At 46.9% G+C, this 26771-nt stretch overlaps 2 protein-coding genes across 2 annotated transcripts; both read right to left on the reverse strand.

Moving 5' to 3' along the window:
- Window positions 1-498: 498 nt before the first annotated feature.
- On the reverse strand, window positions 499-1987 carry SYCN (syncollin). Its single transcript, XM_006068671.4, has 2 exons — window positions 1511-1987; window positions 499-664 (listed from the first exon to the last, which is right to left on the reverse strand). Exons 1-2 carry the CDS (start codon window positions 1903-1905, stop codon window positions 655-657), a joined length of 405 nt encoding a protein of 134 aa, XP_006068733.2. The 5' UTR covers window positions 1906-1987; the 3' UTR covers window positions 499-654.
- Window positions 1988-24568: 22581 nt separating this feature from the next.
- LOC102395794 (interferon lambda-3) lies at window positions 24569-26499 on the reverse strand. The gene is made up of 6 exons (XM_025268342.3): window positions 26273-26499; window positions 25982-26169; window positions 25611-25688; window positions 25118-25261; window positions 24929-25012; window positions 24569-24841 (listed from the first exon to the last, which is right to left on the reverse strand). The coding sequence occupies exons 1-6, from the start codon at window positions 26280-26282 to the stop codon at window positions 24743-24745; spliced, it is 603 nt and encodes a 200-aa protein (XP_025124127.3). The 5' UTR covers window positions 26283-26499; the 3' UTR covers window positions 24569-24742.
- Between the last annotated feature and the right edge of the window lie 272 nt (window positions 26500-26771).

Genomic DNA, 26771 nt, shown 5'->3' on the forward strand with positions numbered 1-26771 from the left:
TGCCACAGCTAAGACCCAGCATGCATGCTCAGTCATGTCCAACTCTTTGCAACCCCGTGAACTATAGCCCTCCAGGTTCCTCTGTCCATGGAATTTTCCAGGCAAGAATACTGGGGTGAGTTGCCATTTCCTACTCCAGGGGATCTTCCCAACCCAGGGATAGAACCAGCCTCTTGCATCTCCTGCACTGGCAGGCAGATTCTTTACTACTGCACCACCTGGAAATCCCTTGACCTGGTACAGCCAAACAAAATAAATAAATATTTTAAAAAATCAGCCAGCAGTACCATTACTTGTCACACAGATGCCGTATGGGTATGTGCACATGTGTGTATACCTAAATCCGTGCATGTGCTCCCACAGGATCTATGCATGTGTCCCCATCCACAGCAGGTACTATGGGCTGACCCAGCCCTGACCACCCTGCTCCCTCCTCCATTCCCGACCCCACATCTGCGTGGACTTGGGGCCCAAACACAAGCAGAGGGCAGACAAAGATGGCTTCATAAGGGCTGTATTACAGGGAAGGCAATATGAGGGTAGGCAGAAAGCTTTGTTCTCTCGGGTCTTAGAGACTTCAGCAGACCCCATGGACAAGCCAGGTGAGGGGCTCAGCACTTTGTAAGGGCTGGAGATGAGCGATCTCATAAGGTATCATTTGCAACTGCAACAGAATAGAAAATTATTGTCAGGGGGTGCCAGGGCCTCAGAGAATTATGGTAGGAGGGATTCTAGAAGCCTGAGATGGGGTCGGGGGCTGGGGCTGGGCTCCAAATTCAGGGGCTAGGCATCCTGGCCTGGGAGTTTGGGGCTAGGGGTTCTTGGAGTTCTTGGGGGTAGAGGGGCAGGTGGGTGGTTTTAGAGGGTGCCCTGGGTAGATCTAGGGCCACGGGGTCTGTGAGTTTGGATATGTGAGTCCAGGGTGGGCTCAGGGGCCTCCAAAGTTGGGCCTGGAGGCTTCAGAACCTTAATGGGGGCACTAGAACCAGTTTCTGGGGCCAAGGCTGATGTAGAGGATCTGGAAGAGTGGAGCATGAGGGCTAGATAGGGTACTCCTGGAATTAGGTCTGGGGTCTTGAGGTCTCGGTCAGTCAGGTTTAGAATCTGGGAGCTCCAGAGTTGGGTCTGAGAGCCCTGGGATCTGATGATCTAGGGGGGGTGGGGAAGGACTAGCTTTGGTTCTGGGGGCTTCAAAGTGAGGGGGTTGATGGCTTCCTATCACCAGGCTAGGCTCGAGGTCACCAGAGATCATCTGCCCTCCCCAGAGAGTGCAGCCGTCTGGTGGGTAGGCAAGTGGGCGATTCAGGGAGGTGGGACGGGGAGCTCCCAGAATGAAGACTGGATTACTGAGTCTGGGAATCTCAGAGTTGGGTCTGGGAGATCCAAGGGGCATGGGCTTGGGGGAGGGGGCGTGGGGGAGAAGAAGGGGGACCTCGGAAACTGGTTCTAAGGATGCTCAGTTTGGGTCAGAGGCTCAGGGGTCTGGGTGGTGGGGCCGGCGGGTGGGCACCTGCAGTAGACCGCGGAGATGGCGTTGGACCAGTCCCCGAAGAGGCCGCGGCGGTACTCCTCCAGGCGCGGGTAGCTACCGGCCGAGAACTTGCGCGACTTGCCCTCCTTGCCGCGACCGGACCACACGGTGAGCTCGCAGCGCTGGCCCACCACGATCGAAGAGATGACTTTCGTCCAGTCCGAGGGCAAGTAGGGCAGGTCGGCGCCCGGCTCCAAGGAAAGCACGGCTCCGGCGCAGCAGTTCTCGTAGTAGGGGTCGCTCTTGTCGTAGAGCTTGGCGCACGTGCGCGTCCCGTCGGCGTTATTCAGGTCGGCGGACGCCGGGCAGGCGCCCCGGACGCCGGGGACGGCCAACAGGGCAAGGGTCAGCAGCAGTGGGCACAGCGGGGACATGGTGACGCTGCGAGGCCGAGCCCCCGCTCCCTTTTATGCTCCCGACCCGTGGGAAACGAAAAGCTGCGAGATAAGGACTTGGGGATGGAAGGCGAGGGCGCCCGGGAGCAGGGAGACTTCCCAACCAACATCAGAACCCACAACCGCGCATACAGGACGGACTTTATTTGCATAAAACTCAGCTGCCGTCTACACGACTGAAGCGACTTAGCAGCAGCAGCTGCTGCTGCTTAAGACGGAATGTAGCAAATGACAGGACCTGTAACTTGGAATACAGAGGGTAGCATAGGGTTAATACTTATAGGTGGAGGAGCTCTTAAAAATTGACAGCGAGTGGACAACCCCCTCCCACTTCCAAATAGGGAGAGGCCCAAAGAAGGGGAGGGGAGCTGGGCCTCCGTGCAGGGCGTGTACCCTTCCCCCCAGGCAGGCCCTTGGGACAGGAGAAGCTGGAGATAAGGAGAGACAGACCTTGAAAGGGAAGGGAGAGATGGGAGGGAGGAGATGAGAAGGGAGTCGCCCCCACCTCCACAGGAGCAGATCTCTCAGAGCAAGGTTGAGAAATTAGCTAGACATATTTGCAGGACGAAAATCGTTGCAAGGTAATATACAAAAGGCTTGGGGGGAAATTTGCAACACCTGGAACAGCACAGAATTAGTAGCTATTATACATAAAGATGGAAAGAATACAGGGACGAATTGTATTAAAAAAGATCTTAATGAACCAGATTACTACAATGGTGTGGTTAGTCACCCAGAGCCAGACATTCTGGAGTGCGAAGTCAAGTGGGCCTTAGGAAGCATTGCTGTTAATAAAGCTAATGGATGTGATGAAATTCCAGCAGAACTACTCAAATCCCTAAAAGATGATGGTTTTGCATTCATTATCCCAGCAAATCCAGAAGACCCAGAAGTGGTCACAGGACTGGAAAAGGTCAATCCTCATTCCAATTCCCAAGAAGGGCAGTACCAAAGCATTGGACAATTGCACTCACTTCCCATGCTAGTAAGGTCATGCTTAAAATTGTGCATGCTAGGCTTCAGCATTATTTGAACCAAGAAATTCCAGATGTCCAAGCTGGGTTTAGAAAAGGAAGAGGAACTAGAGATCAAATTGCCAACATTCGCTGGATTATAGAGAAATCAAGGGAATTTCAGAGAAACATCTGTATCTGTTTCATCGACTACACTAAAACATTTGTGTGGATCATGACAAACCATGGAAAGCCCTTGGAAAGATGAGAATACCAGACCATCTCACCTGTCTCCTGAGAAACCTGTATTCTGGTCAAGAAGCAACAGTTAGAACCCTGTATGGAACACCTGATTGGTTCAAGATGGGGAAAGGAGTATGACAGAGCTGTCTGCTGTCACCCAGTTTGTTTAACCTATATGCTGAGCACATCGTGAGAAATGCTGGGCTGGATGAGTTACAAGCTGGAATCAAGATAGGCGGGAGAAGCATCAACAACCTCAAATATGCAGATGATACCACTCTAATGGCAGAAAGTGAAAAGGAACTAAAGAGCCTCTTGTTGACGGTGAAGGAGGAGAGTGAAGGAGCCGGCTTAAGACTACATATTAAAAATACTAAGATCATGGCGTCCGGCTCCATTACTGCATGGTAAATAGAAGGGGAAAAGGTGGAAGCAGTGACAGATTTCCATTTCTTGGGCTCCAAAATCACTGTGGACAGTACCTGCAGACATGAAATCAGAAGACCATTGCTTCTTGGCAGGAAAACAATGACAAACCTAGACAGTGTTGAAAAGCAGAGAAAAGCTCTGCCGACAAAGGTCCATATAGTCAAGGCTATGGTCCTCCCAGTGGTCACGTACGGCTGTGAGAGCTGGACTGTAAAGAAGGCAGAGCACCAAAGAATTGATGCCTTTGAACTGTGATGCTGGAGAAGACTCCTGAAAGTTCCTTGGACAGCAAGGACATCAAACCAGTCAGTCTTAAGGGAGATCAACCCCTGAATATTCACTGGAAGGACTGATGCTGAAGCTGAAGCTGAAGCTCCAGTATTTTGGTCATCTGATGCAAACAGACAACTCATTGGAAAAGTCCCTGATGCTGGGAAAGATTGAAGGCAGAAGGAGAAGAGGCGTCAGAGGATGAGATGGTTGGATGGCATCACTGATGCAAAGAACATGAACTTCGGCAAACTCCAGTCAATAGTGAGGGACAGGGAGGCCTGGTGTGCTGCAGTCCATGGGTTGCAAAGAGTTGGACACAACTGGGCGACTGAACAACAACAACACATATAAAGAAGACTTACAAACTGACAAGATATCAAACCACACCCTCTGCCACCTACCCCAAGAAGGACAAGTCAAGGAAGGGGAGAGGGAGGAAGAAGCTGCCACTGTCCCCCCACCCCAGAATTCTCACTCCCAAGGAACTAGATTTTCCTAACCAAGATTGGAAATCTTGCATCTATAAAATAAACAGGGGACTTCCCTGATGGTCCACTGGCTAAGACTCCACACTCCGGATGCAGAGGCGCTAGGTTCCATCCCCGGTCAGGGAACTAGATCCCACATGCCACAGCTAGGACACAGCACAGCCAAATAAATAGATATTTTTTTAAATAAAATAAACAAAGGATAAGTTAAAATGTATAAAACTTAAACGTTTTGTATAGCAACAAATAGAAAAACATAATCTGGGGGAAAATAGACAATTTTTGTAACATGAATGTTTACTGATCAGCAAGTCAAAATGGTATAAACCAAAGGCAAAATTAAGGGGCTGTACGGAGAAGGCAATGGCACCCCACTCCAGTACTCTTGCCTGGAAAATCCCATGGACGGAGGAGCCTGGTGGGCTGCATTCCATGGGGTCGCCAAGGGTCGGACACGACTGAGCGACTTCACTTTCACTTTTCACTTTCATGCATTGGAGAAGGAAATGGCAACCCACTCCAGTGTTCTTGCCTGGAGAATCCCAGGGACGGGGGAGCCTGGTGGGAGGCAGTCTATGGGGTCATACAGAGTCGGACACGACTGAAGTGACTTAGCAGCAGCAGCAGCACAGGAAGGTTAGGGAGGCTAGGACCTCAGGGACATGAGGACCCTGGCATCTGGGAGTCTGGCCAAGGCCCTTCAGAGGGTCTCTGGAATCCCTGGCCTCCTACCAGATGAGAACAGGGTCAGGTGTGTGAATGAGCTGTGGCTCTATGGGTGAGTCCAAGTCTGGGTCTCAGTTTCCTCATCTGTAAAATGGGTGACATTTCTTCCTACACTATAGGATTGCTATGAAGATTACAAGGGATAGGAGAAAAGTACGGGGGCTAGAGGAACAGCCTATGGAGTCAGGCCGCCTGGAGCCAGATCCCAGCACCTCCATGAGCTTTTGCAAGTGACTACCTCAGGGTCTCATGGAGACAAGGACGGATGGTATCCACCTCAGGATGCTGGTGTAAGGAGTAAATGAAATAATCCACATAACAGCACTTAAAGTAGGGCCCTTGCTATGTGCCATATGAGTGTTTGCCTGTTCTTTTTTTTTTTTTTTAATATGTATGTATTTGGCTGCACTGGGTCCCAGTTGCGGCACATGAGATCTACTCTCTTAGTTGCAGCATACTGAATCTTGAGCTGCAGCTTGTGGAACCTAGTTCCCTGACCAGGGACTGAACCTGGGCCCCCTGCTTTGGAAGTTCGGAGTCCTTAGCCCTCGCCTACCAGGGAAGTCCTTGCCATATTCTTATGAAAGCCCTTAGCATGATGCCTGGCACACAACAAAGCTCAACAAACATACACCAGCACCCCACCACACTGACAACAATCTGCTGTTAGCCACAGCCACTCGGCCAACCCTGCTCCCTCCTGTTCTCCTAGACACCATCTTCTGCCTTGCCCGGGGTAGTGTAGGAGTTAAAAGCCAAAGGCTGGAAACACTAAGAACTAGGTTCAAATTTTGACTGTCACCTTACTGAATGACCTTGGGCAAGTGAACCCATCTCCCTGAACGTTTCCTCCTGTCTTCCATAGGATAATACAAAATGATGATAGAAACAGAAAATGACAATAGATTTACTATATAAAGTAATTTATAGCCAATAAAATACTATTTAAAATATTAGGAGCAATTCACATAATTATTTATATATATTATATATGTATTTAATTGTGATGGTGAATAAATATAATAGTATAAATATAAATATGTTGTTTGGTCAATAAATTGGGTCTGACCCTTTTGTGACCCCATGGACTGTAGCCCACCAGGCTTATCTGCCCACGGGAATAATGGAGTGGGTTGCCATTTCCTTCTCCAGGTATCTTCCCTACCCAGGGATCGAACCCACATCTCCTGCATTGACAGGTGGATTCTTTACCACTGAGCCACCTGGGAAGCCCCAAATATAAATATATTTATAAATTACAGTATAAATATAATATAAAAAAGTACAAATATAAGTACAAAGTACAGTGCCTGGCACACGGTAAATGCACAATTAACAGAAGCTGTTAGGACTATTCTTACAATGATTCTGAGACCCTGTACCCTGGCCTGACCCGGCCCCAAATCAAACCTGGATCTTTCTCCCTCCTTTCCTCTCGTGACTACGAAATCTAATCTCCAGCTGCTAACTTCCCAGCGGGCCTCCTTAACTTCAGGGACACAGATCCCTACCCTCCCAGCTCTGCAAGGGTTGGACTTGGGGACAGACACAGTTACCTAGAGCCCCAGCCACCCAGGAGGGCCATGAACTTGAGACACAGAGAGCAACATGGGATGGTGAGGAGACCCTGACAGGGACAGGAACGCAGGACCCTCTGGGGCACAGCAGACAGCCAGAGGCAGAGAGAATCCATGGAGACCCAGGACAGGGGCACAGCATCCCCAATCCAGGGACACACACACGAGTTGAGGGAAGGTAGGAACACCCCTTCACGCATCAGTATCACTGATGGTCACTGATACTCACTGGTGAATCTAGGATTAAATGTAGACATATGCTTGATACACAGTGCCAGAGAAACACGGCCTCAGACAATGTCTTGCCAACAGAATCACACGCCCACCATCATTGACAAAGCCCCAGTTCTCAACTACTCCCACCCTATGCTCTATGAAATCTCAAAATTGCAAAACTCCATGCAAACATCTAACATGCCCACGTGAGCACTCACTAGGCATCTTCCCCTGGAAACAATTTCCTTGCTGTTAGTAACATAAACTGGACAAATGGTAGAAAAATAAACATCTCTTTACTGCACGTTTTTTTTTTTTTCTTCAAATGAAAGAATGTCCTGCCCTTGAGGAGCCCATGAGCCCTTGAGAAAGTTAGATGGTAAATCAATAATTCAAACACAATGAAAAGAGCTATTACAGGGGCATTACAAAGGACTCCGGGAATGCAGTGGGAAGAACAGTAGGGTTTTTTTTTAAATCCACTGATATATTTTTATTTGAACAATGTGAAAAAAAATTCCCTTTTTACATCTCATGTCTTGATTTGACATTTTTCATCAGACCATAAAAAATAGATGGGTATACATGTGAAAGTGCTAATAGAAGAAAAAAGAAAGTTTTGTCTCAATCTGGGTAGAATCCGAACATAAATAACATTATGAAAATGCTAAATCTGCTGCATGAATACAGGAAACATTCAAGTCAGTACTTAAACTTGCACTGGATCACTGGAATGAATCACTTTTTTAATGACAGATCACTGAGAGGGGTTCAGATCAGATCAGATCAGTTGCTCAGTCGTGTCCGACTCTTTGCGATCCCATGAATCCCAGCACGCCAGGCCTCCCTGTCCATCACCAACTCCTAGAGTTCACTCAGACTCACATCCATCGAGTCAGTGATGCCATCCAGCCATCTCATCCTCTGTCGTCCCCTTCTCCTCTTGCCCCCAATCCCTCCCAGCATCAGGGTCTTTTCCAATGAGTCAACTCTTCCCATGAGGTGGCCAAAGTACTGGAGTTTCAGCTTTAGCATCATTCGTTCCAAAGAAATCCCAGGGCTGATCTCCTTCAAATGGATTGGTTGGATCTCCTTGCAGTCCAAGGGATTCTCAAGAATCTTCTCCAACACCACAGTTCAAAAGCATCAATTCTTCGGTGCTCAGCCTTCTTCACAGTCCAATTCTCACATCCATACATGACCACAGGAAAAACCATAGCCTTGACTAGACGAACCTTTGTTGGCAAAGTAATGTCTCTGCTTTTGAATATGCTATCTAGGTTGGTCATAACTTTCCTTCCAAGGAGTAAGCGTCTTTTAATTTCATGGCTGCAGTCACCATCTGCAGTGATTTTGGAGCCCAGAAAAATAAAGTCTGACACCGTTTCCACTGTTTCCCCATCTATTTGCCATGAAATGATGGGACCAGATGCCATGATCTTCGTTTTCTGAATGTTGAGCTTTAAGCCAACTTTTTCACTCTCCTCTTTCACTTTCATCAAGAGTCTTTTTAGTTCCTCTTCACTTTCTGCCATAAGGGTGGTGTCATCTGCATATCTGAGGTTATTGATATTTCTCCCGGCAATCTTGATTCCAGCTTGTGCTTCTTCCAGCCCAGCGTTTCTCATGATGTACTCTGCATAGAAGTTAAATAAGCAGGGTGACAATATACAGCCTTGACGAACTCCTTTTCCTATTTGGAACCAGTCTGTTGTTCCATGTCCAGTTCTAACTGTTGCTTCCTGACCTGCATACACATTTCTCAAGAGGCAGATCAGGTGGTCTGGTATTCCCATCTCTTTCAGAATTTTCCACATTTATTGTGATCCACACAGTCAAAGGTTTTGGCATAGTCAATAAAGCAGAAATAGATGTTTTTCTGGAACTCTCTTGCTTTTTCCATGATCCATTGGATGTTTGCAATTCGATCTCTGGTTCCTCTGCCTTTTCTAAAACCAGCTTGAACATCAGGAAGTTCACGGTTCACATATTGCTGAAGCCTGGCTTGGAGAATTTTGAGCATTACTTTACTAGCGTGTGAGATGAGTGCAATTGTGCAGTAGTTTGAGCATTCTTTGGCATTGCCTTTCTTTGGGATTGGAATGAAAACTGACCTTTTCCAGTCCTGTGGCCACTGCTGAGTTTTCCAAATTTGCTGGCATGTTTCTATATAATTCTCAAGGGCTGATATAACCCTCCAAACCAACCCGGCTGTTTGGTTTGGAAGCAGCAGTTCTCAAAAAGTGATCTCTGGACCAACAGCATCCATCAGCATTCCCTGGAAACTAGTGAGAAATGTAGATTCTCAGCTCCGCCCCAGTTCTACGAATCAGAAACTCTAGGGATGGGGCCCAACAGTCTGAGCTTGTTTGTTTGTGGCTTTGTTTTGAGGCGGTGTTGTCTAGGCTGGCTTGAGGGATCTTAATTCCCAACACACACCCTGGACTATAAAAGCACAGAGTCCTAACCACTAGACCCCCAGGAATTCCCAACACTCAGAGATTGTTTGTTTGTTTGTTTAAGATTTATTTATTCATTTATGACTCTGCTAGATCTTCACTGCTGCACTCCGGCTTTTCTCCAGTTGGAGTGAGTGGGGCTACTCTCTAGTTGTAGAGGCTTCAGTAGTAGCAGCTCCTAGGCTCTAGAGCACAGGCTCAGTGGTTGTAGCAAACGGGCTTAGTTGCTCTGAAGCATGTGGGATCTTCCCGGAGCAGGGATCAAACTTGTGTCCCTTGTGTTGGCTGGTGGATTCTCAACCACTGGACCACCAAGGATACCCTCCAACAATCTGAGTTTTAAAAGCCCTCCTGGTGACTTGATGCTGGAGTTTGAGAACACTGGGTCAGGGCTTTGGTCTTCAAAGACTTCATATGTCACTGTTTATTATATCTAGAATTTTCCATATTAATAGCTCAATTTGCTCAACTCCTAGAAAGTTTATTTCATATATTTTCCCAAACAAATTAAGCCAAATTCCATTAGCAATAGAAAAGGGAACATCTCTTGGGCTCCATGATGGAGTCTCATTAGACCATACCTGGAAGCCAAATTTCTGGAATGTACTTGAACCTTCTCCAGTGCAGACAAAAAGTCACTCATCATCTAACTTCAAGACACACAGGTGAAGACCATTTTCTCAGCTACACCTGCTTCAGGTGAGGCACCTATCTGGAAGGCTCCCTGGGTCCCATGGTCCCCTGGTGCTGTAGGCCAGGGCTACTCGAACTTCCTGATGTGTGCGTCCCCAGTCACTTCAGTTGTGTCCAACTCTTTGTGGCCCTATGAACTGTAGCCCACCAGGCTCCTCTGTCCATTCTCCAGGCAAGAATACTGGTGTGGGTTTCCATGCCCTCATCCAGGGGATCTTCCCCTGCCAGGGATCGAACCTGCATCTCTTAGGTCTCTAGCATTAGCAGATGGGTTCTTTACCACTAGGGCCACCTGGGACGCCTCACTCAGGCTTTACTGTGCCCCAAATTACTTGGGGGTGAGGTGGGGTGGAGAGGGTCCTGTTAAGGTACTGATCCGATTCAGCAGGTCTGGGGTAGGATTTCGGTTCTGTGTTTTCTACCAGCTCCCAGTGCTGAGGACCATTAAGCAAGCCTGACACTCCCATCTGAGATAGATAGAGCCAAGAATTTGGCTCCAGACAGGCAACTTGCCACCAGGAGGGTATGGAGGAATTCAGAGGCCATCAAGGCTGAGGAGGAGCAGTAGGGAGCCCGGGGGCACCATAGGGGAGTAGTTGAAACTGAGAGAGAAAATCTAATGAAATTTCAGAGCAACCCGTGGAGGAAGCAGAGTCTGAAACTCCCAAAGGCTGTAACACTTTTGACCCAGAGACCGCCCCCCCCCCCCGCCCACCCCAGTGAAAACCCTAAACCAAATCTGGGGAGGGGGTGGAGTTTGGCGGGCTGCGGGCCGGGCGTGGGGAGGCTGGGCGCACCCGCGAGGTGGCGCCGAAGCACGGAGATTCCTGGAGCCGGCTGGGGAGAGCTGGAGCCTTGGGTTCAAGCCCCGGCTCTGCCATTTACGGGCTGCCTGAACCTGGGAAGCCACTCAGCATCTGTGAGCTTCAGTTTCCTCTCGTGTGAAGTCGAGACAATACACACAAAAGCTGGTTCCCTCTTCTAGTTCTGAGACTTGTAAGGAGCGTTTCCTTTTGTTTTATTTATTTTTTGTACAATTGTTAAAGGTTACACTCCATTTACAGCTATTATAAAATACTGGCTATATTCCCCGTTCTGTACATCCTTGAGCCTATCTTACACCAGCGGTTTGTGCCTCTCCCTCCCCGACCCCTATATTGCCTTTCCAGCTTCCCCACACTGGTGACCACTAGTTTCTTCTCTGTGTCTCCCTTTTTCTTTGACACCTCAGCTGTGAGATCTTCCTGACTACTGGCCACCTAAGGAATTCCCTGTTTCTTTTTGTGTGTGTATTATCCTCACTAGTTTGTTGTATTTTTTAGATTCCACATATAAGTAATACCGTACAGTAGTTGTCTTTCTCTTGTCTTATTTTGCTTAGCCTAAGATACCCTCTAGGTTCATCCTTGTGGCTGCAAATGGCAAACCTTCAGGTTTCCTTTTCCATTGCTTATATTGGTCATCGGTACATTCTCTCTCTCTTTTCTTCTCATTTCTAGTTTTACTGAGATATAATTGACATGAAAGTGAAAGTGTTAACTGCTCAGTCCTGTCCCACTGTTGGTCACCCCATGGTCTGTCGCTCCCCCACCCACATCCATGAGGCTCTTCTGTCCATGGGATTCTTCAGGCAAGAATACTAGAATGGGTAGCCATTCCCTTCTCCAGGGGATTTTCCCCACCCAGGGATCGAACCCAGGTCTCCTGCATTGCAGGCAGATTCTTTACAGTCTGAGCCACCAGGGAAGCCCATAATTGACATATAGTATTGTATATGTTTTTCATGGCTATAGTCACCATCTGTAGTGATTTTGGAGCCCAAAAAAATAAAGTCTGACACCGTTTCCACTGTTTCCCCATCTATTACCCATGAAGTGATGGGACCAGATGCCATGATCTTTGTTTTCTGAATGTTGAGCTTTAAGCCAACTTTTTCACTCTCCTCTTTCACCTTCATCAAGAGGCTTTTTAGTTCCTCTTCACTTTCTGCCATAAGGGTGGTGTCATCTGCATATCTGAGGTTATTGATATTTCTCCCAGCAATCTTAATTCCAGGTTGTGCTTCTTCCAGCCCAGTGTTTCTCACGATGTACTCTGCATATAAGTTAAATAAGCATGGTGACAATATACAGCCTTGACGTACTCCTTTTCCTATTTGGAACCAGTCTGTTGTTCCATGTCCAGTTCTAACTGTTGCTTCCTGACCTGCATAAAAAGCAGAGACATTACTTTGCCAACAAAGGTCCGTCTAGTCAAGGCTATGGTTTTTCCAGTGGTCATGTATGGATGTGAGACTTAGACTGTGAAGAAGGCTGAGCGCCGAAGAATTGATGCTTTTGAACTGTGGTGTTGGAGAAGACTCTTGAGAATCCCTTGGACTGCAAGGAGATCCAACCAGTCCATTCTGAAGGAGATCAGCCCTGGGATTTCTTTGGAAGGAATGATGCTAAAGCTGAAACTCCAGTACTTTGGCCACCTCATGGGAAGAGTTGACTCATTGGAAAAGACCCTGATGCTGGGAGGGATTGGGGGCAAGAGGAGAAGGGGACGACAGAGGATGAGATGGCTGGATGGCATCACTGACTCGATGGATGTGAGTCTGAGTGTACTCTAGGAGTTGGTGATGGACAGGGAGGCCTGGCGTGCTGCGATTCATGGGGTCACAAAGAGTCGGACACAACTGAGCGACTGAACTGAACTGAACTGATTGTATATGTTTAAGGTCTACAACTTAATGGTATATGTATATATTGTGAAATGATTACCACAGTAAGTTTAGTTAACATCCATACCCTCAAATAATTACATTTTTTCCCTTGTGGTGAGAACTGTTAAGATCTCCTCCCTTAACTTTTTATTTGTTTATTTATCTATTTTGGCTGTGCTGGGTCTTCGTTGCTGCCCCCGCTTTTCTCTAGTTGTGTCAAGCAGGGGCTACTCTCTAGTTACTTCTCTCGCTTCGGAACGTAGGCTCTTTTTGGGCACTCTGGTATCAGTAGTTGCGCTTGCAGGTCTAGCTCACAGGCTCAACCGCTGTGGCCCACGAGTATAGTTGCCCTGAGGCATGCGGGATCTTCTCGGATGAGGGATTGAACCTGTGTCTTGTGCATTGGCAGGTGGATTCTTTACCACTGAGCCACCAGGGAATCCAGCAACTTTTAAATATACAATACAGTATTGTTAACCATAGTCACCATGCTCTATGTTACATCCCTGCTGCTGCTGCTGCTAAGTCGCTTCAGTCGTGTCCAACTCTGTGCGACCCCATAGACGGCAGCCCACCAGGCTCGCCCATCCCTGGGATTCTCCAAGCAAGAACACTGGAGTGGGTTGCCATTTCCTTCTCCGATGCATGAGAGTGAAAAGTGAAACTGAAGTCGCTCAGTCGTGTCCGACTCTTAGCGAACCCATGCACTGCAGCCTACCAGGCTCCTCCATCCATGGGATTTTCCAGGCAAGTGTACTGGAGTGGGGTGCCATTGCCTTCTCCATTTACATCCCTAGGATTTACCTATTTTATAACTAGAACTGTGTCCCTTGTGACCACCTTCATTCATCCATCAATCTGTTCTTGGTTTCTGTATGAGTTCAGCTTTTTGTTTGTTTTTTAGATTCCACATAAAAGTGAGATCAGGCAGTCCAATGGTTAAAACTCTGCGCTCCCAATACAGGGGAACTAGGATCCCACATGCCTCACAATGCAGAAAAAAAAAAAAAAAGGTGAAATCACACAGTGTTTGTCTTTCTCTGTCTGACTTACTTCACTTAGCATAATGCCATCCATGCTGTTTCGAATGGAAAGATTTCCTTCCTTTTTTATGGCTGAATTTTTTTCATCAGCTTTGAGATGTAATTGCAATTTTTTTTTTCAAATTACTAGTGATAACCAACACTTAGTTTTATAGATCCTCTCTATTGTATATTTGGGGTTTTTCTTTAATTTGATCTTACTTCATTAATAATAACACATAACATTCATTTCTATTGTGCATTTGGTTTTTACTCTTTTTTTTTTAATGTATTGTGCTGTTCTTATCCTAACGTTTGAGATTGATGTTTAGCTTGCTAATTTTCAGCCTTTTTTTCTTTTCCCACATTTGTATTTAACGCTTCTTACTTCCTCTGTGAGATTGTTGCGAAGCTTACATAAGATAATGTTTCGTGTGCCAAGATTATATCAAGCATACAAAAGTTCTCAGTTTGTTGATTAATGTTGATGCTGGTTTTGATTATCATTATTAATGAGATAATTATTATTTTCTCCCTTAAAAACAGAGAAAGATTCAGGAGAAGAAAACTGGATCAATTATGTGTTAGTTTTCTATTGATTCCGAAACAAATGATTACAAACTTAGTGGTTTAAAGCAATACAGGGACTTCCCTTGTGGTCTAGTGGCTAAAACTCTGCACTCCCAATGCAGGGGGCCTGGATTTGATTCCTGGTCAGGGAACTAGATCCTACATGCAGCAACTAAAGATCCCACATGCTGCAAGGAAGACTGAAGATCCCACGTGTAAGACCTGGTGCAACCGAAAATAAATAAATAAATACTTAAACAAAAAAAAAAAAAAGAAGCCATTTTCAGGAGGTAAACTTAATAGTTAAATAAAATACAGATTTATTATCTAACAGATATGGAGATCAGAAATCTAAAATGGATCTCCCTGTGCTAAAATCAATGGATCTCACTGGGCTAAAATCAAGCCTCTTTCTAGAGGTTCTAGAAAACAATCTGTTTCTTTGCATTTTCTAGTTTCTAGAGGCCACCTACATTCCTTAGCCTGTGGCCCCTTCCTTCTTCAAAACCAGCAACATAGCATCTTCAAACCTCTCCCTGACTTTGAAGGATCTTTGTGATCACATTGAACTCACCCAGATAATGCAGGATAATTTCCTTATTTTAATGTCAGCTGATTAGCAGCTTTTATTCTATCTGCCACTATATCACCCCTGTTCCGTGTAATATAACATATCCACAGGGACTAGGGACTGGGAAAGGGCATCTTTGGCTGGGGTGTTATGCTGTCTATCACAAATTAGCATTAGATTTTCCTGAAAATAAGTTTTCTTCTCTTTTGTGTGAAGATAGGTGCTACTCAAGCTGTCCAGGGCTCCACAGTGTGAAGACCCAAGCTTCTTCTATCTTGTTGCTCCATCATCAATATGTGGCTTCCTCTTCATGGTCCAAGATGATTTCTTGAACTCCATCTTTGCATCCTTACTCCAGACAACAGATGAAGAATAAGAGGGAGGGAAGAAGAGAATGTTCCATTCTTTTTTTTTAATATAAATTTATTTATTTTAATTGGAGGCTAATTACAATATTGTATTGGTTTTGCCATACATCAACATGAATCCGCCACGGGTGTACACGTGTTCCCCATCCTGAACCCACCTCCCACCTGCCTCCCCATACCATCCCTCTGGGTCATCCCAGTGTACCAGCCCCGAGTATCCTGTATCCTGCAATGAACCTGGACTGGCGATTCGTTTCACATATGATATTATACATGTTTCAATGCCATTCTCCCAAATCATCCCACCCTCTCCCTCTCCCACAGAGTCCAAAAGACTGTTCTATAGAATGTTCTTTTCTTTAAGAGCTCTTTCTAGAAGTGACACATGATACACCTGTCTCCACCCTACCGTCAGAACTTAGTTATAGGTGAGCATACGATGCCATGAGAAGTTGAGTCGTGGACTTCCCTGGTGGTCCAGTGTTGAAGAATCTGCCTGTCATTGCAGGGAACACTGGTTTGATCACTGGTTTGGTCCAGGGAGGTTCCACGTGCTATGAAGCAATTAAGCCCACATACCACAACTACTGAGCCCACATGCCCTAGAGCCCAAGCTCTGCAATGAGAGAAGCCACTGCCATGAGAAGCCTGTGCACTGAAACTAGAGACTAACCCCCGCTCACTGCAACCAGAGAAAGCCCATGTGTAGCTATGAAGACCCAACACAGCTTATTAATTAAAATTTTTTAAAAGATTAGCCATATGCCTGGTGGGAAGTCAAGTTTCCTGTTCCTGAAGGAAGATTAGATATTGATGTATTAGATGCTGATTAGATATTGAGGTATTGTCACATTGCTTGGGTAAGAGGCAGGTTGAGGGATGAGAGACAGTCACACAGGACACAAGTCTCCAGGGGGGAAAAGGGAATGCAGCCTTTACACCACCCAGGTATGGTAGGGAATTTTGACTGTGGTGGGCTGATCAGTATCAGTATCAGTTCAGTCACTCAGTCTTGTCCGACTCTTTGTGACCCCATGAACTGCAGCACGCCAGGCTTCCCTGTCCATCACCCACTCCCGGAGTTTCCTCAAACATGTCCATCAAGTCGGTGATGCCATCGGACCATCTCATCCTCGGTTGTCCCCTTTTCGTCCCGCCTTCAATCTTTCCCAGCATCAGGGTCCCACCTGTGTACAGCAGAGGGAATTCTGACTCTGGCAAGCTGATAATGGCCTCCAAGGATATCCAGGTCCTCATCCTGGAACCTGTGAGTGTGACCTTTTTGTGGCCAAAAAAAACTGCACATGTAATCGAATTAAGGATCTTGAGATGAGAAGATTGTCCTGGATTATCTGTATGCCTGCTAACTCAGAGACTGGAGTGATGTTCTTTGAAGATAGGTAAGGGGCCACAAGCCCAGGAATATAGGTGGCCACTAGAAGTTGAAATAGGCAAGGAATCGAATTTTTCCCAGAATTCTCCCTAAGGAGTCAGCCCTATTGACACCTTGATTTTGGCCCTCTAAGACTCGTTTAAGGGACTTTCATGGTGGCCCAGTGGTTAAGAATTCCCCTTGCAATGCAGGGGACGTGGATTCAATCCCTGGTCCAAGAACTAAGATACGACATGCTGTGGAGCAACTAAGCCCGCACACCACGATTACTGAGCCCCAGTGCTGCAGCTAGAGAGCCCATGCACTGCAACAAAAGGTCCCGCATGATACAACGAAGATCCGCATGCTGTAGCTAAGACCTGATGCCGCCAAATAAGTCAAACATTTTTAAAAGACTCATTTTTATGCAAATGACCAATAAGCACATGTAAAGATGGCCACTAATCATTAGGGTAATGCAAATCCATTTGGTTTTGTTTTTTTTAGATTGATTTTACTTCGGCATATATATCATTACTTGGTTTATTTATTCACTGGTCAATGAATACATTGAGTGAGATGGAAGAGTTTTCTGGGCAGGGGAGGGGCCTGACTTGACTCAGGTGTTTACAGATTTCCTCTGGCTTCATGTGGGGATCAGACTAAGGGTCCACAGCAGGACTGGGGAGCACAGGGAAGAGGCTGCTGCCATGGTCCAGCTGACAGAGGGTGGACAGGAGCAGGGTGGGGCCGCTGAGGGAGTAAGCAAGGGCTCAGTGCAGCATATCCTTACAAGTAGCATCAACTGGACTTACTAACTGGATGTGGGAGATGGGAGAAATAGAGGAACCAATGATGATTCCAAGGTCTTTGGCTTGGGGATCTGGAAACATGGAGCTTCCATTTTCTAGGATAAGAAAGATTGCAGAAGAAACAGGTTCAGGGTAGGGAAGAGCAGGAGTTACATTTCTGGCATGATAAGTTTGAGAAGCCCATTAGATATCCAAATGAAGTTGTTCAGTAGTGAGTTTGATGTATAAGCCTGGAGTTCAGGAGTGAGGTCTGGAAAGCTAAGTTTGGGAGGTGTATCAGTCAGTGTGTGCTGTGTAATAAACAACCACAAAAATCTCAAAAACACAGTAACCATTGACTTAGCTCAGCTCTCTGCAGATGAGCTGGGGATGGCTCTGCTGACCTCTGGGGTTCGATGATTCCGATCAGGTTCAGTTGGGTGGCTCTGATTCAAGCTGAGGGTCTGGATGGCTCAGGTCTAAGGCCAGGCTAAAGGAGAGCAGCAAGCCAGGAGAGCTCTTCTCATCATCAGAGCAAAACCCCAGGAAGTAACAGGAAACCCATGAGGCTTCTTGAGGACTGGACTGAGAATAGGCACATTGTTGTATATCATTGCATATATATATATCATTGGCTTTAAAAAGTCACATGGCTGGGTCCAAAATCAAGGGACAGAGAAGTAAACTCTGCCTTCAGTGAGGTCATGGGAAGGCTGTAAATACAGGAAAGGGGAAGAATATGTACCAAGAATTCAATCTGCCACAAGAGCCATGACTATACAGATGGGATTGGGTTCTAAGCCATGAGAATAAATACATGCATCACAGATAGATGAGAGATAAGCACTGTAATGAGCTCTGGATGTTCCAGGAGATGGAAAATCAGGAAAGGAACTGAGAAGGAACCACCAGAGAGAGAAGGAAAACCAGGAAAGTGGGAACCAGAGAAGAATGTGTTTCATAGATCAGAGAATGAGCACCCATGTCAATTACTGCTGAAACATCAGGAAACATTGGTCTGAGTATCAACCATTGGGTTTGGGAATGGAAGGTGGATTCTTAACCACTGGACCACCAGGGAATTCCCTAGACAATTCTTTTGACAAACATTGCTGAAAACGGCATGTGATGGTCAGCTTTATATGTTAACTTGATTGTGCCATGGGGTCCCCAGACATTTGGCCAAACGTTGTTCAAGTTATGTCTGTGAGTGTGTTTCTGGATTAGATTACATTTGAACTGGTAGAGTAAGTCAAGTATATTGCCCTCCCTACGGTGGGTGGGCCTCATCTAATTAGTGGCAGACCTGAATAGAAGGGAAAGGTGGAGTAAGAGAGAACTCCATTTGCTTGACTGCACTGAGCTGAGATTGTGCTCTTTTCTGGCTTTCAGACTCTAGATGAACACTGGCTCTTCCTGAGTCGCGAGCATCCTGGTTTTGGGACTGAAACTTACACTATAGGCTCTCCTGGTTCTCAGGGCTTTGGACTTAGCCTGGAACTACACGTCAGCTCTCCTGGGTCTCCAGGTGGCCAATGGAAGACGCTGGGACTTAGCCTCCATAATGCATAAGCCAACTCCCTATAATAAATATATATGTATATATATATAGGGCTTCTCTGGTGGTTCAGCTGTAAAGAATCCACCTCTCAATGCAGGGGACATAGGTTTAATTCCTGGGTCAGAAAGATCCCCTGGAGATAGAAATGGCAACCCACTCCATTATTTTTGCCTGGGAAATCCCATGGAAAGAGGAGCCTGGTGGACTACTGTCCATGGGGTCACAAAAGAGTTGGACATGACTTAGTGCTGCTGCTGCTACTGCTGCTAAGTCGCTTCAGTTCGTGTCCGACTCTGTGCGACCCCATAGACTGGCAGCCCACCAGGCTCCCCCGTCCCTGGGATTCTCCAGGCAAGAATACTGGAGTGGGTTGCCATTTCCTTCTCCATGACTTAGTGACTAAACAACTATATATATATAGTCTATATCTGTATCTGTATCCAGTCAGAGTTCTGTTTCTCTGGAGAATCCTGACTAATACAAGGAGGCAGAGAAGTGTGGTAGCTGGAGTGGGTATAGGATTGAGTTGGAATTTATTTTAATTTTTAAGATATTTATTTTATTTATTTGGCTGTGCATGGAGTCTTCAATCTTCATCTCAGCATGGGAGATCTTTAGCTGCAGCATCTGAGATCTAGTTCCCTGACCAGGGATTGAACTTGAATCCCCTACATTGGGAGCATGGCGTTCCAGCCACTGGACCACCAGGGAAATCCCTATTTTTATTATTATTTATTTATTTATTTATTGACCACATTATGGCAAGTGGAATTTTAGTTCCCCAACCAGGGATCGAACCCATGCCCCCTGAAGTGGAAGCTCAAAGTCTTAACCACTGGACTGCCAGGGAAGTTCCAGTAAGTAAGCACATTTATGATATGTTAGAAGGAGATATTTGCTGGGGGGAGAGGTGGAAAGTTGAGCACTGGGACATCAGGACCACTAGTGCTTCCCTGGTGGCTCAGTCAGTAAAGAATCTGCCTGCAATACAGGAGACCCTGATTTGATCCCTGAGTTGGGAAGATCCCCCGGAGGGGGACATGGCAACCCACTCCAGTGTTCTTGCCTGGAGAATCCCCATGGACAGAGGAGCCTGGTGGGCTACAGGCTGTGGGGTCACAAAGAGTCAGACACAACTGAGCGACTAAGCACAGCATGGAAGATTGCAAATTTTAAAAAATATTTACTTATTTGGCTATGTCAGGTTTTAGTTTTGGCCCACAGGATCTTTTGTTGCGGTGCATGAGCTCTCTAGCTGTGATTCGAAGACTCAGCAGTTGCATCACACAGGGTCTGAGATATGTCAGATCTTAGTTCCCCAAACAGGGATTGAACCCACATCCCCTGCATTGCAAAACAGATTGTTAATCAATGAACCACCAGGGAAGTCCTGGGATTTGCTATTTTTAATGGATTGTTGGTGTGGGTTTCAAGGGAAGTCTGCTAGGGGGCTTCTGGGAAAGGTTTTCCTTAGTGATAAGCAGGACACGTGGATATTCTTTCCTTTTTCTGCCCAAAGGATTTAATGTCTGGAACTGTGGTAGCCACCTTACGACCTGAGATGATCAAACCTGAGGATGCAGCTGAAATGCAAGGCTGAAAGATGGGAAGAATTTGAATTATTAATAACATTAGTGTGATTTTCTGAATTAGCCAACTCCTGATCTATCTTACCATCAGGTTTCTTGTTGTATGAAATTACAAAGTCCTGATTGTTTAAGCAAGTTGAGTTGAAGTTTTCTGTTATTTAAGGGAAAAAAAAAATCCCTGTAAACATATTTACATTTCATACACAGTAGGATTCTTCCATTTGTTCTCCAACCACATGTGATGTGACAATATTCCATTTAAAAAATCTGTAAATGCTGAAGAAGTTAACAGGCATTCACCAAGCTCCCAGCAATGGAAGAAACCACCCTCTTCTAGCTGTCAATGGTGTTCAGAACCATGGAGAGTGGACACTGATCCTGCCTTCTCAGCCCTGTGGGACTAGCTCTTCTTATGGGAGTTTTCACCAGTCAATCCCTTTCTAAGGACCATTATTCAGAAGATGGCAAGGGAAATTTTAGGGGCAGAGTCTTTGTTGCTATTGGCTTATCAGCTGGTACATTTGGATCTGAACTTGAGCTGATTTCTATGCAAAATAATAATGCTAATTTATCCTGTCTTTAAAGTCAGAGTTGGAGATAAGAACTTAAGATGTTTTATATTGCCTTATCATTCAAAATATCTTCTTCCAGGGAATTCCCTCGCGGTCCAATGGGTAAAAACCCACCTACCAATGCAGCAGATGCGGTTTTGATCACTAGTCTGGGAACTAAGATCCCACATGCTGTGTGGCAAGTAAGCCTGCGCTCTCCAGAAGAGCCCCTGCACCACTAAGACCAGACACAGTCAAAAATAAAGAAATATATCTTCTCACCTTCCAAAGAGAGGAATCCATTTCTGTGGGAAATTATTAATCTCTACCCTATTGACCTCAGGCATGGCTGTGTCACTTGTTGGGGTCAATGAAATGGGGATGGAAGTGAAGTGATCTGTATCATTTCTGAGCAGAAGTTCTAAGAGCCAGCGATTAGTCCATCGTGTACTCTTGTCTCTCTATTCTAAGACTATCAAAGTCCAAGATAGAACTGCACCTTCAACTTGGATCCCAGTAAGGAGCTGAGAGTCAACTTACTCAAGATGGTTGTGTTGCATGAGTAAGCAATAAACCTTTGTTGTTATAAGCCTCTAGTTTGAGGGTCATTTGTTACTGAAGCATAACCCAGCTTAAGCAGACTGATACAAAAGTAGTCAATGAGAATATAGTTGGTGAATCCATGGGGATTTGTGAGAAGACCCCAGAGAGAGTATAGAGAAGAGAAATGAGAATCTAGGACAGGCCCCTGAGACACTCCAGTATTCAAGAGATAGGAAGAAGAAAGAGAACCAGAAAATGTGACTGAGAAGAAGCAGGCAGACATGGAAGGAAGAGGAGAGGGTGGTATCCCAAAGGTCAAAGTAGGAGAGAGTTACAAGAAGGAGTTACTGAGGAATGGGTTAGATGATGCTGAGAAGTCTTCTATGGTGAGAACTGGAGAAGCAATGCAGGATTTAGCTGTAAGGAGATTGTTGTTGGGGAGTGCAGATCTGGGAACAGAAGCCAACTGTAGGGGTTACTGAGACTTGGAGTCTAGAAGGAAGTGGAGCCAGTAAAGGGAAATGGAGAAATAGTTGCAGAAAATAGGACAGATTAAGAAAGGGATTTAATAAAAGAGGAGACTACCGATGGGCAGGTACTTGTAGAAAGAAAGTTATAGAAAATGGAGGCTAAGAGAAGGATAATTTATGGAGGAAGGACATAAGAGAGACCAGGGTCAGGCACTGGTCCAAGTTAGGAAGAAAGGCGGCTCACTTATCTTGATGGGGAAGCAAGAGGAGGGTGGGGACAGGTAGGGTGTGGTATAGATGATGTGGAATTTCTACCTGGTAGCTTCTGTGAGGAAGAGAGCAAAGTAATCTGTTTGGAGAGAGAGAAAAGACATGATGGAGTCACTGATAAGAGGAAGCAGAGAAGACTTGAAAGAGTTGGAGTGAAACTTTCAAGAAACAGAGGTTTGAAGGAATAGTGATGTCATAGAGACTGGGGTAGGCAGAAGGACCTGTTTACCTGGATTGTAGCTCCAGGTTATTCATCTTCCTGCCCCACTTCCATGGATACTGATTATGAGGACTCTTTGCAGCTTTGTATCAATGACAGTCTTGGGTATGGTGGAGGCATAACAATCCCATGAAGCCAGAATTCGTCAGCTCTGTGGGAAACCTGCCTTTCATTTCCGTGTGTATCATTAAGGATGCTTTTGGCTGCAAGTAACAGTAAGTTTTGGGCTTACCTGGTGGCTCAACAATAAAGAATTCTCCTGCAGTGCAGGAGACACAGGAGATGTGGGTTGAATCCCAGAGCTGGGAAGATCCCCTGGAGGAGGGCATGGCAACCTACTCCAGTATTCTTGACTGTAGAATCCTATGGATGGAGGAGCCTGGTGGGCTATAGTCCATAGGGTCGCAGAGTCAGACATGACTGAAGTGACAGCAGAGCACAGCACAACAGTAAGTTTTAACTCGACTGGCTTAAAAAATAATTTGAACTTGTTATCTTGCACAAAGTAAAGTAATGCATATAGACACAAAAATCCTTAACAAAATGTTGGCACATAGAATTCAGCAGTACATCAAAAGAATTATACCCTACCACCTAAGGGATTCATTCCAAGCATACGAGATTGGTTCAACATTTGAAAACCAATCAATACAATTCACCAAGACAGGCTAAAGAAAAAAAAATCACATGATCATATCAATGAAGAAAAAACATTTACCAAACACAAACATTCATTCATGATTTTTGAAAACTCGTAGAAAAAATAGGAATGAAAAAAAACTTCCTCAACTTGAAAAAAAGCATCTTGGGACTTCCCTGGTGGCCCAGTGGCTAAGACTCCATGCTCCCAATACTGGGGACCAGGGTTTGATCCCTGGTCAAGAAACTAGATCCCACATGCAGCAATTAAGACCTGGCACAGCCAAATCAATATATACATTTTAAAAAAAGAAAGAAAGAAAAGAGCATCTACAAAAAAAACAAAAAAAAAACAAAAACCCACAGCTGACATTTACAGTTAATGGTGAAACTGAATGCTTTCCCCCTAAGATCAGGAGGAAGGCAAACATGTCCTCTCTCACCCTTCTTACTCAGCATAGTAGTACTGCACTCCTATCCATTCCAATCAGGCAAGAAGGGAAATGAAAGACACGTAGATCAGAAACAAAAATGATTTGTAGCCAACACAGTTGTCTATATAGCACAATGCTCGCGGTGGAACTAAGTAGTTTTTGGTGATAACTTCCTCTGTGATATTTCTCCCAGCAAATCTCCAATCTGACAAGCCATCCCAGGTTCAGAACCACAGGGAGTTGGGGGTGAATGGACCATAAACACAATTTTAACACATATGCTTAGACATACTCACAGATACAGACTGTAGGTCCATGATAAAGACATTATCCCACTGATCTGACCCAGACCCAGCCACCTCTAGACATCTTATTTCTTAATGTAATGACAGCTTGTGGTGCAATAAAATCTTCCCTTGTTGTGGTTGGAAAAATCCTTAGTGATTCTTTCACTCCTTGCTCATACATTCTTTTATATTCTCTTTTTTAAAATTACCTACTTCTTTATTTTTGGCTGTGCTGGGCCTTTACTGTTGCATGCAGGATTTCTCTAGTTGCAGAAAATAGGGGCTACTCTTGTTTCAGCGCATGAGACTCTCATTGCAGTGGTCTCTCTGTTGCTAAGCACAGGCCCTGCCTGCGTGTACTTCAGTAGCTACGCCTCAAGGGCCTACAGCACGTGAGCTGTGGAGTGCTACCTCAGTAGCTGTGTCCCACAGGCTTCGCTGCTCCGTGGCACGTGGAACTCTCCCCCACCAGGAACTGAAGCACATTCCCTGCACTAGCAGGCAGATTCTTTTCCACTGAGCCACCAGGCAAGTCCACATTCTTTCCTATTCTCTTCATTTCTCCCTTCCCATCCCCCTGCCACATATGCGGTCACATATTCAGACACATATAAGCAAGGTCAATGTCATGAACAAATAGTTTATTTTCACACATTGTATAAAAAGTACAAGAATAAATATAATTTAAGGGCTTTGTAAAAAAATAGGAATCTAGAACCAATAATCCAGTGGAGGTAGTTGGTGCATAAACAATATCTAAAAAGGTGGGACAGGTTGCAGGCAGGTCTCCGGGGTCAGACACACTGGTCTCCGCTGGCAACACATTTCAGGTCCCGGGTGAGGAGGCGGAGGAGGTTGAACATCACAGAGGCTTCAAGGCAGTCCTGGGACTCCTGAGGGAAGAGGGGGATGGTTCAGTATCTCCCACGTCTGGGACCCCAGCTGCCCCGGACATCAGTTTGCCATCTCTGCTCACTCACCTTCTTCCGGGCCTCCTGGAGGCGGTGCAGCCAGAGGTGGAGGCGGCCCCGGGGCCTGGAGCTTGCTGTGGGCTGAGCTGGGACCTGTGGGCAGAGGAGAGAGGGGTGAGGCTGTGAGGCAGAGCCGGGGACCGAGGGGGACATCCAGGCGGTCAGAGCCCAGACCCGGCCCGGGGCCCCAGCACTCACACAGGCCTGGAGCTTGGAGTGGATGTGCTGCAGCGTGAGAAGGGGCTGCTCCAGGCTGTGGCCCAGGGATGAGTTAGCCATGGCCTCCAGGACCGTCAGTGTCAGGGCCAGCTCTGCCTCCAGAGCCACGGGGCGCTCCCATACCTGAGGAGGAGACAGAACACACGTGAGAGCTGCAAGTGAGAGGGACCAGGTGAGGGGGCAGGAGAGGGGATAGATGAGGGGGACAGGTGAGGGGGACAGGAGAGGGGGCAGGTGAGGGGGCAGATGAGAGAGACCAGGTGAGGGGGCAGGTGAGGGGGACAGGGGGAGGGACAGAGGGAGGGGAAGCAGGGTCAGGTGAGAGACACAGTCCACGTGGTTGGCTGAGCGGAAGCCGTGGGAGAGGACTGGGGAGGGCAGGGAGAGAAGGACATGTGAGAAGGAGGAGGTGAGGGGGCACTTGCGGAGCCAGAGCAGGTGAGGGCAGGTGGGCCTGACTCTCCCAACTCACCTGCAGGTGCTTCAGGTCCCGGGTCCTGGGGAACAGGTGGGCGCTGCAGTCCCAGTCCTTCAGCAAGAACGAGTCTTCCTAGAGAGCAAGGGCAAGGTCGGATCACAGCGGGAGGGATGGAGGGGGGACCCCAGGGAGACCGGAGGATGGCCAGCAACAGAGGAGGGGAGGTTATCTTCCCAAAGGATGGTAGAGGCTCATCCAGTGCAGGACAGGAGATTGCCCACTGCGGGGAGGGGGGAGGTCAGCCCCGTGTGTGTGTGTGGGGGGGGGGGGGGCGGCAGGCAGACCTGCCTGCAGCCCAGGTAGTCTAGGAACCCACAGGAGGGGGCTGTGGGCTCACCCACTGCAGGAGGGGTGGGGAGACTCACAAAGGCATCCCTGGCCGTCTTGAAGGCCTGCAGCTCTTGAGGGGACAGAGACTTGAACTGGGCCATGTGGCAGCCCCTGGCAGGTGGGAGGGCCCTGGGGGCAGAGGGCACAGGAACTGCTCCTGTCCTGCTCAGCGCCAAGGTCGTCAGCATCAGCACCAGCACCAGCGTGCAGCCCGGGGCCATGTCTGGTTAAGGAAGGATAGAAAGGTGAGGGGAGGGAGGGCGTCAGGGAGTCAGGGTGCAGGCTCTGGGGAGGCGAGGGTCCCAGACAATGGTGCGGGGGCTCACCCAGCTTCATTCCTGCTCTCTGGTCTCTGTCAGAATGGGGGATCAAGTGTCCACTCTGAGGCTGTTGCCTGGGATCTCAGTCTTGTCTGGCGTCTCTGACTTCAGCCTCCTCTTCTGGATCTCGGCTCGTTGCTCCGTTCGTGTCTCTGAACTTCCAGCTCTGTCTGGTCTGAGGTGTAACTGCTGCCTGAGCTCCATGGTGCAGCTTTTAGCCTGTGCAGCCGGGCAATCCCAGCTGATGTAGGAAAAGTGAAAACACAGCTACAGGCTAACACTGGAAAGCCCAGAGTAGGGCGGAGCCAGTGAGCCAGGTGAGCAACTGAGCGAAAGAGAAACTGACATTGATTGGTGCTCACCTCCGAGGAAGTGAGTAATGAAGACAAAATCAGGACTGGAGTAGCTTCAACCCCACAAGGGCGGGTCTCCTATAGAGACCAGGCTGATTTAGGACTGGGTGGGGAGGGGACAGAGGAAGTTTATTTTTTGCAGATGCCCCAGT

Source organism: Bubalus bubalis, chromosome 18 (genome assembly GCF_019923935.1).
Source record: "Bubalus bubalis isolate 160015118507 breed Murrah chromosome 18, NDDB_SH_1, whole genome shotgun sequence".
In the NCBI taxonomy this organism is placed as follows: Eukaryota; Metazoa; Chordata; class Mammalia; order Artiodactyla; family Bovidae; genus Bubalus; species Bubalus bubalis.

Bases quoted from the DNA above. Each gene is read 5' to 3' on its own strand.
- SYCN (XM_006068671.4), bottom strand. From the start codon at position 1,905: ATGTCCCCGCTGTGCCCACTGCTGCTGACCCTTGCCCTGTTGGCCGTC.
- LOC102395794 (XM_025268342.3), bottom strand. The intron at 25,689-25,981 runs GTGAGTCTCCCC...CTTGCTCTCTAG, and splicing joins AGACGGCCAGGGATGCCTTT to GAAGACTCGTTCTTGCTGAA. The intron at 25,013-25,117 runs GTGAGTGCTGGG...CTCTGCCCACAG, and splicing joins ACTCCAAGCTCCAGGCCTGT to GTCCCAGCTCAGCCCACAGC.